This window comes from Heterodontus francisci, chromosome 24 (assembly GCF_036365525.1).
Source record: "Heterodontus francisci isolate sHetFra1 chromosome 24, sHetFra1.hap1, whole genome shotgun sequence".
Lineage (NCBI taxonomy): Eukaryota > Metazoa > Chordata > Chondrichthyes > Heterodontiformes > Heterodontidae > Heterodontus > Heterodontus francisci.
The window spans coordinates 26,109,533-26,126,722 of NC_090394.1; the positions used below are offsets into that span (position 1 = coordinate 26,109,533).

At 41.9% G+C, this 17,190-nt stretch overlaps 1 protein-coding gene across 2 annotated transcripts in view; it reads right to left on the reverse strand.

Annotated features, from left to right (window-relative positions):
• rnf216 (ring finger protein 216) overlaps positions 1-17,190 on the reverse strand; it is a 281,665-nt gene that overhangs the window by 185,163 nt on the left and 79,312 nt on the right. For both annotated transcript variants that reach the window (XR_010977366.1, XM_068055782.1), the window contains exons 11-13: positions 15,785-15,922; positions 14,023-14,171; positions 11,483-11,561 (exon numbers count right to left, since the gene is read on the reverse strand). Coding sequence is in view for 1 of the 2 variants with exons in the window: in XM_068055782.1 (XP_067911883.1) it covers positions 11,483-11,561; positions 14,023-14,171; positions 15,785-15,922 (366 nt within the window). In the remaining variant the exon portion in view is untranslated. The remainder of the gene's footprint in view (positions 1-11,482; positions 11,562-14,022; positions 14,172-15,784; positions 15,923-17,190) is intronic.

Here is a 17,190-nt window from a genome sequence, read left to right on the forward strand (position 1 = left end):
ATGGATGAGCTGGACATACAGCCAACCAAATCGGAACTCAGTGATGCCATTGATTCCCTAGCCAGCGGAAAAGCCCCTGGGAAGGACAGCATTACCCCTGAAATAATCAAGAGTGCCAAGCCTGCTATACTCTCAGCACTACATGAACTGCTATGCCTGTGCTGGGACGAGGGAGCAGTACCCCAGGACATGCGCGATGCCAACATCATCACCCTCTATAAAAACAAAGGTGACCGCGGTGACTGCAACAACTACCGTGGAATCTCCCTGCTCAGCATAGTGGGGAAAGTCTTTGCTCGAGTCGCTCTGAACAGGCTCCAGAAGCTGGCCGAGCGCGTCTACCCTGAGGCACAGTGTGGCTTTCGTGCAGAGAGATCGACTATTGACATGCTGTTCTCCCTTCGTCAGATACAGGAGAAATGCCGTGAACAGCAGATGCCCCTCTACATTGCTTTCATTGATCTCACCAAAGCCTTTGACCTCGTCAGCAGACGTGGTCTCTTCAGACTACTAGAAAAGATCGGATGTCCACCAAAGCTACTAAGTATCATCACCTCATTCCATGACAATATGAAAGGCACAATTCAACATGGTGGCTCCTCATCAGAGCCCTTTCCTATCCTGAGTGGTGTGAAACAGGGCTGTGTTCTCGCACCCACACTTTTTGGGATTTTCTTCTCCCTGCTGCTTTCACATGCGTTCAAATCCTCTGAAGAAGGAATTTTCCTCCACACAAGATCAGGGGGCAGGTTGTTCAACCTTGCCCGTCTAAGAGCGAAGTCCAAAGTACGGAAAGTCCTCATCAGAGAACTCCTCTTTGCTGACGATGCTGCTTTAACATCTCACACTGAAGAATGCCTGCAGAGTCTCATCGACAGGTTTGCGTCTGCCTGCAATGAATTTGGCCTAACCATCAGCCTCAAGAAAACGAACATCATGGGGCAGGATGTCAGAAATGCTCCATCCATCAATATTGGCGACCACGCTCTGGAAGTGGTTCAAGAGTTCACCTACCTAGGCTCAACTATCACCAGTAACCTGTCTCTAGATGCAGAAATCAACAAGCGCATGGGTAAGGCTTCCACTGCTATGTTCAGACTGGCCAAGAGAGTGTGGGAAAATGGCGCACTGACACGGAACACAAAAGTCCGAGTGTATCAGGCCTGTGTCCTCAGTACCTTGCTCTACGGCAGCGAGGCCTGGACAACGTATGCCAGCCAAGAGCGACGTCTCAATTCATTCCATCTTCGCTGCCTTCGGAGAATACTTGGCATCAGGTGGCAGGACTATATCTCCAACACAGAAGTCCTTGAAGCGGCCAACATCCCCAGCTTATACACACTACTGAGTCAGCGGCGCTTGAGATGGCTTGGCCATGTGAGCCGCATGGAAGATGGCAGGATCCCCAAAGACACATTGTACAGCGAGCTCGCCACTGGTATCAGACCCACCGGCCGTCCATGTCTCCGTTATAAAGACGTCTGCAAACGCGACATGAAATCGTGTGACATTGATCACAAGTCGTGGGAGTCAGTTGCCAGCATTCGCCAGAGCTGGCGGGCAGCCATAAAGACAGGGCTAAATTGTGGCGAGTCGAAGAGACTTAGTAGTTGGCAGGAAAAAAGACAGAGGCGCAAGGGGAGAGCCAACTGTGCAACAGCCCCAACAAACAAATTTCTCTGCAGCACCTGTGGAAGAGCCTGTTACTCCAGAATTGGCCTTTATAGCCACTCCAGGCGCTGCTTCACAAACCACTGACCACCTCCAGGCGCGTATCCATTGTCTCTCGAGATAAGGAGGCCCAAAAGAAAAAAAAGAAGTTCCACATCAATTCCCAGGTTTGTGCTGATCTTCTCCACAATACCCACCCCACATCCCGGTTCCAAACTGGGAAGGATCAGGAGCATTTAAAAAGAAAAAATTGTATCTACTTGTGTTCAGCATTAAGTCATGTTTCTTAGGCATACTATGACAATAATTTAAGACATACCTACAATTATGCAAGGAGGTTTTATATTTCAAGTACGCCAGATGCCATTACGTGTACAGTTAAGAAGGCATCAAGTACATAATCCACCCACCTTCTCATGCTCTGCCATTAACATTCATAATTTATAACATTAAAAAGTATCCCAAGGAACTTCACAGCTGAACATTAGAATGGAAATGGATAATGAGCCAGAATGAGAGAGATTAGGGAATGTGGCAGAAAGATTGGAAAAAAAGATCGAGAATGGTTTTAAATTAGAGAGAGAAGCAAAAGATTGCAAAATGAATGGAGGGAAGGACTGCATGAAAATTGCTGGTCTCATTTATAATATACTCGGTCAGGCCCAAACAATGAGAGATAACAGTGCCGAAAGATGAGAAGCTGACTTTCTAGATGTGCTACAGCAAAGATAGATAAGAAATTATAGAGAAATACATTTTGTTTTACTACACAGAGAAAGATGCTACAAAAGCTCTTGTATGCTTGCGCTGCAAAGCCACGATGGAAATAGTCAGGCATGTAATTGACCAGCATTTATACTGGTGTGAGTTTTAATTTGGAACAAATTAAACTTTAAAGCAATGGATTTGGTTTTATCACACAGGAGGTGATTTGTTTTGTTGATTTAACTCCATTTGCGAAGATTACAACAAAGTATTTGGAACAGTTGGCAACAGAGAAAAAGAGCTGACTACAATAATAAGGAAAAACCTGCATTTACACAAAACTTTCATGATTCCAGGAATCCCAAAGCACTACATCCCAAATTATTTACTTCTGAAGTAATCACTGCTGTGCTCTAGGCAAGTACAGCAGCTATTTTGAGCAGAGCAAGGCCCCAGAAACAGCAATGAGATGAATGACAAGTTAAATCTACTTTGATAATGTTGTTTCAGGGATGAATATTGGGCCATTGGGAGGAATCCTTTTCCTCCTCTTTGATACCCACCCAACAAGATTACTAAGGCCTCGGTTTAAAGTCTGACCTGAATGTCAAAATCTTTGACAATATAGTACTCCCTTGGTACCGCACTGAATTCTCAGCCTAGATTATGTGCTCAAGTCCCTGGAGTGGGGCTTGAATCCACAACTTAATCAAGAGTGTGATCACAGGTAAGCAGCACCTTAAAAATAAAAGCATTTAAAAACTACAGAAAAAACAACAGCTTGGTCCATCATGGATTCTACCCAATTTATTTATATTACTACTCTATTAATGTAATCTCGGGACATTGCCGAACCACAGGTAAAAATTATTTGTTGAAACTCGAACATTTTTCCTGGCCTGCAAGAGGGAAACTCTAGATGGCACTGTCACATTCCCAAAAGTGCAAGAATAGGGCATCAAGATCTAACTTCATCATCTCCAGTCCTTTTTTTTTTAAGCCAGTATCTATCCAGCTTTTAAAAGCAGTTATGTTGAACCAGCATTAATTTTTTGTTGGTGTTCTTTTCCAGAATTGTTGAACTAGCATCCCCAAGGTCAACTGATTTTGCATCTGGCATTGAATATTCTGTATCTGTTACCTTACCGGCATGTTATTCCTGCTGCTGTATACTAATAAACAGCATTTTCTGCAGTGACAGCACTGTACTTTTGCACAGCTCGCACGGTGTTTGGCAATTGGCAATGAATGTGTTACTGGGGTCCTTAGGAGTAGAATAATATTTGCAGGATGCCTCCAAACACACTTTCCTTCTCTTCCTAATTAACCTGCCCGTGAAGTAAGAAGGGGCAGAAAACATACTTTGTTGTTAGTCCCTGTAATTTTAATAGTGACGTACAAAGGTATGAAGGGTTTTGATAGAGTAGATGAGAAACTGTTTCCAGTGGCAGAGGACACAAATTTAAGGTAATTGGCGGAAGAGCCAGAGGTGTGAGGAATATTATGCAGAAATTAATTATGATCTGGAACGCACTGCCTGAAAGGCTGGTGAAAGCAGATTCAATAGGAACTTTCAAAGGGGAACTGGATATATACTTCAAGTAGAGAAAACTGCACAGGGATGGAACTAATTGGATAGCTCTTTCAAAGAACTGACATAAGCAGAATGGGCCAAATGGCCTCCTGTTGTGCTGCAAGATTCCATGATTCTCTCTGTGCAATTGATCCTGACAACATTCCGGTTGTAGTACTGAAGACTTGTGCTGCAGAACTAGCCATGTCCCTAGCCAAGCTGTTCCATTACAGCTACAACACTGGTATCTACCCGATGTGGAAAACTGCCCACAGCTATGTCCAGTCCACAAAAAGTAGGACAAATCCAATCCAGCCAACGGCCACCCAATCAGTCTGCTCTCAATCTTCAGCAGTGATGGAAGGTGATGTTGACAGTGCTATCAAGCGGCACTTGCTTAGCAATAACCTGCTCGTGGATGCTCAGTTTGCATTCTGCCAAGGCCACTCAGCTGCTGACCTCGTTACAGCCTTGGTCCAAACAGACAAAAGAGCTGAACTCAAGAGAGGAGGTGAGGTGAGAATGATTGCCCTTCATATCATGGCAGCATTTGACCAAGTGTGTTATCAAGGAGCCCTAGCCAAATTAAAGTCAATAGGAATCAGCGGGAAAATTCTCCACTGGTTAGAATCATACCGAGCACAAAGGAAGATGGTTGTGATTGTTGGAGGCCAATCATCGCAGCCCCAAGACATTGCTGCAGGGCTCAGGGTCATATCCTAGACCCAACTATCTTCAGCTGCTTTATGAATGACCTTCCCTCCATCATAAGGTCAGAAGCAGGGATGTTCACTGATGATTGTGCAACATTCAGTACTATTCGCGACTCCTCAGATACTGAAGCAGTCCGTGTCTGCATGCAGCAAGACTTGGACAATATCCAGGCTTGGGCTTAAAAGTGTCAAGTAACATTGGCGCCAAGCAATGACCATCTCCAACAAGAGAGAATCTAACCATTTCCTCTTGACATTCAATGGCATTGCCATTACTGAATCCCCCACTATCAACATCCTAGGGGTCACCATTGACTAGAAACTGAACTGGACCTGCCATATAAACACTGTGGTTACAAGAGCAGGTCAGAGGCTGGGAATTCTGCACTGAATCATCTACCTCCAGACTCCCCAAAGCCTGTCCACCATCGACAAGGCACAAGTCAGGAATGCGATGGAATGTTCTCCACTTGCCGGGATGAGTGCAGCTCCAACAACACCCAAGAAGCCAGACACCATCCAGGACAAAGCAGCCCACTTGATCAGCAGACCGTCCATCACCTTCAACATTCACTCCCTCCACCACTGACGCACAGTGGCAGCAGTGCGTACCATGTACAAGATGCACTGCACAAACTCACCAAGGCTCCTTCAACAACACCTTCCAAACCCATGACCTTTTCCACCTAGAAGGACAAGGGCATCAAGCGCATGGGAACACCACCACCTGCAATTTCCCCTACAAGCCACACATCATCCTGACCTGGACCTATATCGCCGTTCCTTCGCTGTTGCTGGGTCAAAATCCTGGAGCTCCCTTCCTAACTGCACTGTGGGTGTACCGGCAGCAGTTCAAGAAGGCAGCTCACCACCACCTTCTCAAGGGCAATTAGGGCTGGGCAATAAATGCTGCCAGCGATGCCCATATCCCATGAAACAAGTAATATTTAAAAAATACACTCAGCAGGAAGAACAGAAGGTTCCAACTGTAGATTTCTCAACACGCCCCAGAATTGTTCCTCTGCAATTCCCAATCACATAAGAGGCTGTGCTGAGTTTTGCACTAGTTTTTTTTTTAAACTACTCAACTCGAGCAGCTTTTCATTCAACAAAAAAAGGCACCTGAAGACCACACAAAACTAGAATACCATGCACTTTTGGAGTTAGCTAGTTGGATAAGACTGATATGCAACCAAGAAATGCTCAGTAGCGACAACAAATCAGTACCAGAAGCTCATTGGTATGTGTTATTTTCCAGCCTTGGCGGAGATCTCTTTGCCCTTCCTCTGCCATACGGCAACTATTGCAAAATGCTCCATCTGGTGGCCGAGTTTAGAATGGCCAAAATGCCAAACTTATCGCTGACAAATTCAAGTGACCTTAGAACACAAGCTCACACATTAACCTAGAAGGCGAGGAAAAGCTGATCAGCAGCTTCAACTGTTGACTGCATCCCAGATTACTGATAACCTACCCCTCATCCCCGACTCCCAAACCAGCTACAGTTACAGTAAAGTATGAACAGTGGGGTATGGGCTTGTCATAATGTATGCTGCAGATATAACCAATGTTAATGGACAAAAATCTAAATTACACAAAGGTGCATGTGTAGCAGCCATGGATTTAGAAATGACTGAAATAGATTGAATGCTGACTGCATGAGAATTATTTTAAAGGCCATCTGACTAGATGCTTTCTGGGTGACATCACACTGCTTGATACATTTGGGATGTGACTGTAATTCTGCCTTTCAAACCAAAATAATTGATCTTGGAAGGGGTACAGATATTTTAAATTACACAAAAATTAATGTACGGACTTCAAGTCAGCTTTACTGTGCCCAGCTGCATTCACTGGGAATATTAGATCCATTCGGTTAATTTGTGAACTGTCGCCTTTTACAACAGGGGTGACTCAATACCCTGAAATCCGGACCCAAACACGGATGGGCAATACTTGAATTGATAGCAAGCTGATTTCCCTTTTGTAAATAAACATAACGACAGTATTAATCAGTTAGAAAGGTACAGATTAATCAAGGACAATCAGCATGGATTCGTTAAGGGAAGGTCATGTTTGACTAACCTGATTGACACTTTTCTCACCTCCTCAAAAAGTTCTATGATGGTAGCAAGTTTGATATAGGCTACCTGAATTTTAGGAAGGCTTCTGACAAGGTTCCTCATGGCAGAGTGGTCAGAAAATTAAAAGCCCACGAGATCTAAGGGAAAGTGGCAAGTTGGGACCAAAATAGGCTCAACAGCAAGAAACAAAGTTTAACATTTGATGGGTCTTTTCGACTGGAAGGTTGTTTCCAGTGGGGTTCCACAGGACTCAGTAAGAGGTCCCTGCTTTTTGTCGTATATATGAATTATTTAAACCTATATGTAGGGGGCGTGATTAAGAAGTTTGCAGATGATACAAAAATTGGCTGCGTGGACTCTGAAGTGAACAAAAGGTAGAATAAAGATACAATACGAGATCGCTTACATACCACGTTGAGTGACCGTGTCCTGATTTAGCCAGGAGATGTTAATTCGAACACAATGCACGCAAATAGATTTTTTGAAAAACAAAGCTTAGTCTTTGAGTGCTCAATCAATAGGAGGAATGATAACGTCTCCTTGTGGAGATGCAAACTTAGATATTTATGTTATTTTATTTATTTAGAGATACAGCACTGAAACAGGCCCTTCGGCCCACCAAGTCTGTGCCGACCAACAACCACCCATTTATACTAATCCTACATTAATCCCATATTCCTACCACATCCCCTCAATTCCCCTACCTACACTAGGGGAAATTTACAATGGCCAATTTACCCATCAATCTGCAAGTCTTTGGCTGTGGGAGGAAACCGAATCACCCAGCGGTCACAGGGAGAACTTGCAAACTCCGCACAGGCAGTATCCAGAATAGAACCCGGGTCGCTGGAGCTGAGGTTGCGGTGCTAACCACTGTGCTGCCCACAACCTTGAGATGTTTGGCCAACTAATCTGGATCCATCTACAGATGAAGAGTTTAAAAAATGTGGACAAATCACCACGCCTGCACTCTAGCACTTAAATATGTGCAATCTCTTATTCACAAAGACAATCTCTCAGATAATCGCAAACAATTTTTGAACTGCAACATTAGGTGGAGCTATAAACTCAAAAATGTATATTAAGATTTTTATGATGTGAAATGGGACAGATCCTCAGCTCCACCATTGTAGTACATGGTGGCAGAATTTTAAACATAACAATCTTGGTGTAACTTAATAAAGTAAGACAACTTCATTACTACTTGTCATATTCTACTTACAAACTCTAACTTCTATAAGTACAGTCACAGCAAGGTTCAAATGAAGCCTGGAATGCACTCATGCCCAGGGAACATCCTGAACATCTCAAAACTGTGACTAGGATCAGATCTGCATAGAAAACTGGGCATGTCACAGAATGTTCAGAATGTTTAAAAAGCAGGATTCCAAAACATTTTAGGGGACATATACTAAATAAACACAGCTGTAAACTATTAGCTCATTTTAACACTTGTTTGCTTCTAGCTCAGTGCCAACACTTGTAATCACACGATATTAATTCTGATATCTGTATTTCATTACTATTCCTTAAAGAACAGGAAGAAGGTTCTTCAGTTTAACAAAAGCCTACATCTCAGTTTCCGTTTGGCACACTCATTCCACAGATTCCAAGATTTAACTTGCACTTGGCACATTTATCTAGGTCAGCATAACTTTCCCTTCAATGGTTTCCATGGCTACTGCCTTATAATTGAGATGTTTGGCTGTAGGCCAAGAACTAACTTTGTGACTATTCTTCCTGTTAGACTGAGTACTGCTAGCATTTATTGGAGGCCTCAAGTTTTAAATCTTTCTTTGAATTCAGTCTGCACATTAGATATTGAAATATGCCCATCACAAAAATGCTCAAGAATGATTAAATATTCAATACTAAGTGTGCATGCACTATACTCAGAAGGATATGTTTCTCTGGGGGTGGGGGTAGCACAGTGGTTAGCACCACAGCCTCACAGCTCCAGCGACCCGGGTTCAATTCTGGGTACTGCCTGTGTGGAGTTTGCAAGTTCTCCCAGTGTCTGCGTGGGTTTTCTCCGGGTGCTCCGGTTTCCCCCCACATGCCAAAGACTTGCAGGTTGATAGGTTAATTGGCCATTATAAATTGCCCCTAGTATAGGTAGGTGGTAGGGAAATATAGGGACAGGTGGGGATGTGGTAGAAATATGGAATTAGTGTAGGATTAGTAAAAATGGGTGGTTGATGGTCGGCACAGACTCGGTGGGCCAAAGGGCCTGTTTCTGTGCTGTATCTCTAAAAACTAAAAATTCAATTGTCAGAGCATTCTTCTGCATTTTCTAGTGTGGGACACAACTAATATGGAATTGCAGGATTTTTGTTCCTAATTTTCCCTAAATAATCTGAACAGCAAATTCATCTTACATGTCTCCCCCTACCTTTAATCCTGCTCCCAGAAAAAAGCTCTTTAGCTGATTTACCCTCCTCAAAGTATCTCCCAACACCTTGATCAAACAGCAGCTTGAGAGATTGATGCACTTGCATTGTATTTCACCACACCTTGGTCTAATATGTTGGAGCACTACCCCAGTTTACAGATTTAAATGCACAAGTGAAAAGATACCCTCAAAAGGCTAACAAACCATCAGTAGGGCCATACATAAAACAGAATCCTATTGGCTTGTTCCCTTCACATCTTATAAAATATTACATCTATATTTCACGTCATGTTAAAAGTACAAAAGAGATCGTCTCTTTTGTAAAGGTACAAAATCTACTGTCTCTAACACAAGTGACAAAAGAGCACATTTAAGCAGGATGCAGAACAGATTTCAGAAACTTACAATTTTTCTGTACTATTAATCTTCTTTCCAACCCCTCCAGCCAGATAGTCAGGAGGTTTCAGAGTTCTGGAATCTGGTTTGAATTCATTGCTTGTATCAATACACAGTCCTACAGTACCATCTAGTGGGAATTTCATAACATATGAATTAGGAGCCACTTTGACACTTGTGAACCAAAGATGAAAAAGCAAATACTTTTGTTTGAAAAACCAAAATATTTGTTTACAATTGGTGCTGAACTCGCAGTCTAATGCTGGTCATCCAGACCAGTTCTAAAAAAAAGTGTCTCCACCCAAAACAGGAAGCTCTCTTCCACATGCTCTTATGTATTTCCAGTACTTTTGTTTTTACTTCGTGCATCTTTCAATCCAATATTCTCATGTGCTGTCGACCATTCCTCCAACCTGTTGAGTTCCACATCTCACTTGTACTTGTTGGAATTTTTGGGTGGGAAGGAGGATCAGAGTGTTGTTGAGCAAAGGCCATTTCCTTTATCACAGGGATGCCACCTCAGGGCACTTTTAAGCATCTTCCAGCAGTAACTTCACAAGGGCCGAGAAGCAAGTTGCCTGGCCAGCCAATAAGATAGGATATGGAGTCCCTCAAGATGTGATAAAGGAAATGGGAAAAAAATACAAAGCGGTATATAAAAAGAATGTACTTACTTGGAACAGATCTCAGCAAAAGCTGGCACACTTTCTCAAACATTAAATAACTGAAATATTAGAGTCTGATATCAGCCTCAAATTGTTTCATGCACCACTATATGCCGCAATTCAAGCATTAAATTTATAATAACCAATTCCAACTGCCTCAGTGCAAGCAGGAATTGAATCCAACACAAACTATTAACTGGAAACAAACATGTTCCCAGACTTGCATAGTTATCACACTTAGTCCCATTCTGCTTCAGACAATACAACTTTCTGCCAGACTATTTGGATTTCATTCACAATTCGCAGACACATTCCAGATTCTTTGTCTTGAAATAAAATGAGGCATACCAAGCTAGGAAGGAAGTAAGCTCCACTGTTACACAATTTCACCAATAGATGCTCAATTCCAATGTTGCAAACCATGGAGTTTTTGACATATTGTTCCCAACAACTTGCTCAGGGAATCTGCTTCATCCCTAATTGGTTGAACCTTCCTGGCAACAGATTAACAGTCCAACACAGATGCCTGTGTTTACTTTCACCTAAAATGTCCAACTGCAATTTTAACCTACTTTTCAATCTGTTCTCTGGACAATTCGAGATTTCACACCAGTTTGAGTTGAATATCTCACTACCCTTTACAGATATAATTTCACTAACATCTTATATCGCATTCATTCACACAACAATGAATCAGTTTTATTGAGCGTTTATTAATTGCCTGTGATGCATTGTTTAGTTGTAGAAATGCTGACAACTGCAGTTAAAACACAACATGCATTCAAGAAGTTATTAAAGAGATCATTTTTTTTCTGGCTTTACCTTGACTGAAGCACTGATTAATTCTAGAAAACAGTATATTCATAGCATAATCACCAATACTGATCTGCAACTATTTTAATAGAGATGATAGTTAAGTTATGCAGTACATTGGGAACAGAATGAGAATCTTCATCTACACATCTTCCCAGGCAAGGCACTGAAATCTGCAGCAATAATGCAAGAATCCTTCTTAAAGAAAAAGGCATCTAACAGCAAATGTACTTCATAGTCACCATCCCTCATTTTTAAAAACATCTGGCTGTATCTTAATGACGACTTTCAACATCGAATGCCATCTAACTTTGGTTGGCTATGACTCTGTAAAAACACAGAATAGGCGGGGTGGTACCTAGCTATGAATGACTGAAAGCAGATTAAAAGCCTTCAAGCAACCAAATTCTGCAGAGGCTAGTTCTCAATGGTCACTGTTTTTTTTTTAAAGAAAGAAAACAGGTTCTTACCTTGCGACAGCGAGGGTTGGGGCAGCTGAACATATTAATATCTTTGTCCAGAAGTGCTGGGAAGTTGCAGAATGGGCACCTGGAACAAGCAAAGTGACAGAAAAGTCATTTAAACAACACAGTACATGCAAATATTCCTCATATATGTTAATCTAATTACCTGGATCTCATAGGTAATGCCTAACATAGCACTGAGCCATACAGGTCCCAGATTCAATTCCTGATTTGTGGTATTAGCTGATTTTAGGCAGTGCAGCAGTTAGGGTCATAAAACTGGCTCCGGCATGCCTGTATGATTGAGGGAAAGAGACATATCAATGGAGGTCCCCAATACTGACTACTATTGAGAAACTCCTGCTAGAAACTGTGCGCATGCATGGAAATGAGCTCAGGGAGGCTCAGGTTCTCATATGACAGAGAATGTACAGCATACAAACAGGCCATTTGGCCCATCTGGTCTATGCCAGTGCTTATGCTCATCTAACCCTATCGGCATAACCTACTTCTTTCTCCTTCACGTGTTTATCACTTTAAATTTACCAATGTTGGCTGTAATGCCCTCAGCGATTCAATAGCCTGCAAACAATCACTGTTCAGGTTCTCATATTATTAATAGAAACTTAGGCAAGATAACAGAAGGATTGCTACACCGGTGGAATGGCACCCCAGTAATAAGTCAGTGACTTCATGAGTCAATGGAAAAAAATATACAACATATTTTTAGCTTATAATGCAAAATGATATATTGTTTATCACTGTTTTAATTTGGAGTTCGATATCTTCTTCCAACTGCTAGACAGTTAATACTGTGACAATATGTGACGAGAGATCACTTTGCATCATATCTATCAATACACACACACACACACACACACACACACACACAATGCCACTGACAGCCAGTTCAGCCAATAATATAGAAGCTGACCAACTGGTAGTAACTATTAACACAGGTGATCCATTAAAGATCAGTACAATTAAAATAAAATTCTAAATAAAAGTAACCTGCTCACTCATGTGACTGAATACTGAAGTTCAAATCTGCACTATTTGCAACTCAAACCTGCTTGTATTGGCAGGACAAGCTTTGTTAGCGCTCAGTCAGACCACCAGATGAAGCCGCACATTGAGCAACACATTGCACCTTGCAGTCGAGATTGACAACAGGTTTAGCCCAGCCCTCCAGTTCACGATCTCCGAATGGTGCATCATCAAATGGCAATACTTATCAAAATCATGGAAGGTGTCATAAGTAAAATACTGCAAAAGGGCAAGATTAGGAAATTAAATTATGACTAAATAGCTCACTCCATAAGAAATAAGAGTGGGTTATACGTCCCCTTGAGCCTGCTCCACCATTCAAAATGATCTACCTCAACTCCACTTTCTCACCTTTTCCCTTAATTCCCTTAGTGTCCATAAATCCATCCATCTAATTCTTGAAGCTCAACAACTAAACATTCACAGCTCTCTGAAGTAGAGAGTTCTCAGGATTCACAGCCCTAAATGAATTTCTCATCCCAGTTCCAGATGATCAACCCCTTATCCTGAGACAACCCCTAGTCCTACACTCTGCAGCTCGGGGAAACAGCCTTCAAAGGATTTTATATGCTTCAATGAGATAACCTCTCATTCTTCTAAACTCCAAAGATTACCATTCTAATTCATTGCACCTTAGGACAGCCCTCTCATCCCAGGAAACAATCCAGTGAAGTTTTATTGCACCACCTCCAAGTGTAGTATATTCTTCCTTAGGTAAGGAGTCCAAAATTATACACAGTATGGTCTCACCAAAGGCTTATACAATTGCAGCAAGACTTCCTAATTCTTATACTCCAATAAAAGGGAAAAGGTGAAAATTTGCACCTTATACAGCACTTTTATGTCCCAAAGCACTTTACAACCAAATATTTAATGTAAGTCACTATTGTTGTGTCAGCAGATGTGACAGAAAATGAGTGCAAAGTCCCACAAACAACATTCTAGCGACTAGAGTACAAAATCTAGGCTGAGATTCCAGTGCAGTAGTGAGGGAGGGCTGCACTGCTGAAGCTGTCATCTTTTGGATCAGACATTAAACCAAGGCTCCATCTGCCCTCTCAAATGGTGCAAAAGATTCCATGGTCCTATTCTGAGGAGCAGGGGAGTTATCCCTGGTGTCCTGACCAATATTTATCTCTTAACCAATATTAAAAACTGAATATCTGGTCATTATCACATTGCTGTTTGTGAAAGATTGCGGTGCATAAATTGGTTTCTGCATTTCCTACATTACAACAGCGACTACACTTATAAGTACTTAGTTGGTTATAAAGTAGTTTGGGACATCCTGAGGTCGTAAAAGGTGTTATATAAATGCAAGTCTTTCTTGCTTATTCCTTAAATAAAGTGAAACCTAACATCGCGCAGATCTAACAACTGCTGGGCAGAGTCCCAGGAAAAAACTCACAACTGTCTCTCATAAGCTAAACGCTGGTTCAACACTGGTCTAAGTCTGTTTAATTAAGAAGTGCAGAAGACAATGTGCATCAGATACCAACCGTACTAGTTCATCAGCACAGGCTGTAGCAATCGCCTCCTCTGCTTGACGTTCATAGTATTTGCATAGTATGTTCTCTGGCAATACCTTTTCCAGTTCACCGTTGAGGAACGTGCAACTACAGCAACTCTCCATACAGCTCAGCTGGGACTGAAAACAAAGGAAAACCAGACACAATGATCTAATGAAAAATACAAGTCCATTCTTGGTTACTGAAAATTGAATTTACTTGCCAACATCAAATAAACAGTACATTTTTTTTTAAAAGTTGCAAAAAATGTAAATCATTTAATGTTGCTTGTAATTATTTCATTCCCAGTGCAAACCTTGCACTACATTGAATGCCGCAAGAACCACAACCTAGAAAATTCCTTACTGCTACTCAAATCCCATCTCATTAACATACTTTTCTCTCATTCTATTCTCAGTTCTCCTTTCTTTCTTAAAAACCGTTTTCCCCATTTCACTCATCCTTCATGTCATTCTCCATTTCAGATTCTCAACCTGGCTTGGCCTTGGCACTCAATGAAATGGACTTCTTCATTGCTTCTCCAATACCACTTCTTTGTGCGAAATTTCTCTGCTTCCATCCAGTAAGCAGCAAGCTCATTCTGGGATACACTTCCAAGGGTACTGGGCCACATTCTAATAGTGCAATCACCGTTCATGTTTGAATCTGGATAGTGAATGTCAACTGGCACTTGAAGCATTCCCCTTGGTCACCCAAATTCTACACAAGACAAACATTTAAACTGGGCTTGTTGGTTAGTGATCAGGAGTATTAGCTTGCTGCCTTTTCCTGCTTCGACCCCAGGGCAGTGGGGAGGAAGGAGGCATTTCAAATACCAGGTTCATCATTTTTAATCTGTTCATTATCTCAATCAACTTGCCCTTGTGCCCGTCTGCAATACATAATACTCATCCAAACCATGTTCCTCTATTGTAAAAACAGACCTGGTGCTAACTGCCATGGCAGAGGATCACTTCCCCAACTAAAAATCCAGAATTAACCCACAGTTCAGCTTCCTCCAATATAGACCATATTTTAACTTGCTAATCTTACATGGCTTGGCCATGTGAGCCACATGGAAGATGGCAGGATCCCCAAAGACACATTGTACAGCGAGCTCGCCACTGGTATCAGACCCATCGGCCGTTCATGTCTCCGCTTTAAAGACGTCTGCAAACGCGACATGAAATCCTGTGACATTGATCACAAGTCGTAGGAGTCAGTTGCCAGCGTTCGCCAGAGCTGGCAGGCAGCCATAAAGGCGGGGCTAAAGTGTGGTGAGTCGAAGAGACTTAGCAGTTGGCAGGAAAAAAGACAAAAGCGCAAGGGGAGAGCCAGCTGTGTAACAGCCCCGACAATCAAATTTTTCTGCAGCACCTGTGGAAGAGCCTGTCACTCTAGAATTGGCCTTTATAGCCACTCCAGGCGCTGCTCCACACGCCACTGACCACCTCCAGGCGCTTACCCATTGTCTCTCGAGATAAGGAGGCCAAAGAAGAATCTTACATATGTAATACGATGGTGATACGAATCATTTAGCACAGAATAAACCAACAGGGAGCATAATTTCTCAGACGTCATGCAATTTACTGCAAAATCTGGTACAGTTTGTGCTCGGAAATAAATTGAAACAGGTAACATCACAAAAAGGTAGATTACGGAGATCAAGCTATTATTCCAGGTACACACTTAAATCTAAGCGACACAAGCCTACAGTTTTTCAAAGGGCACTTCTTTCAAAGCGCGGCTTTACCTTGCCAGCGCCGAACACAGCCTCCTGTGCATACTTAACGAGGCATTCTTTACAGAAGAGATGACCATCACTGCATTGTGTCAACTCCTCAAAGGCAAATTCTCCATAACAGCAGCCGCATTCAATCAGCTGTCCATCCTGGAAGCAGTAACAGTGGAATTATTGATTATTTTTGTTCACATGCTATAAATAATACTTCTGACAATCTGAATTTTTTAATTGTTACATAATTTCAAATAATCCAGTAATTTGAATTAAGTGACTGGAATAGAACAGTACTGGTAGATTTTTTAAGCATATTTCGAATAATCCAGTAATTTCAATTAAAACCATCTTGAATTATAATGAATAGACAACAGTGATGAAGCATATCAATAACACAAAAATGTTTTTCCTGATTTGAAGTATTTCCACTGACTGCACCAATCACTCTGGCATGCTGTTGATCACACCCAAGGCACAGTTCTATCAATATACTTAGGTTCCAGTTTTAAAATATTCACTGCCCCTGCGCCCAACACACATAGCTTCTCTACATCTCATGGCCTTCATGAACAAAATTGCTGAAGCACTTTCATGGAGTATAGAATCTAAGGGTGTTTTGCAAGTTGCGCTTAAGATTGAGCTAAAATCAGGCTTGGCTGAGCCAGACAGAAATGATAGTTTGTCTTTGAACATTCAAATGGAGAAAATTGTGGCCTAGATTGAAGTAGAAAAAAACTGAGGCAACACAATGCACACTATTTTGTTTTGAAGAGGTATGTTTTATCTATTGATACTGCTGACTTAGGTTGGGAGGGGGTGGGGGTGGTTGGTGGTAGGCGGAGACACATCCCCATTATGAAAGAGATAACCGATTAGTGACAGTAGGATAATGCTGATTTATCAATTCAGAACAAAAAAGCTGCAGAACAGTAGATTTTCTCCACAAACAAAATTTTTAATACAATTTGCACCTAAAATAATTGCCATACAAGAAAGACGTTTTTTAAAAAATGTTTTAAGTGCCTTGAACTAGAAATTCCACAGTTTCCGTATTTTTCTCATGAATACCTAGACATTGGGCCTCGGGCCTCATGAGAATGAAGACAGTACCATGGAAGGAATGGAAAACAATGGTCTAAGATTTCACCATGGCTAGCGCAGCAGCAACCCACAGGTAATCAAAGGTTGGTGAGAAATGTTGACCTGGGGTTGTGTGGGAAGAGCAGAGGCGGCATGCGCGCGCTTCCTGTCAACCATTTTGGAGCCTTAGGTGTCTGCGTGGTGCCTGAAAAATGGGTTTTTGCGCAAACCAATTTCTGATTTCTGCATCCTTAAGTTTGTATTCCAAACATGCATAGTCAATACAGGATTCCATTTCTTCTGCTGGAATCAGATGACATCATTCAAACATGTCCAGCAGA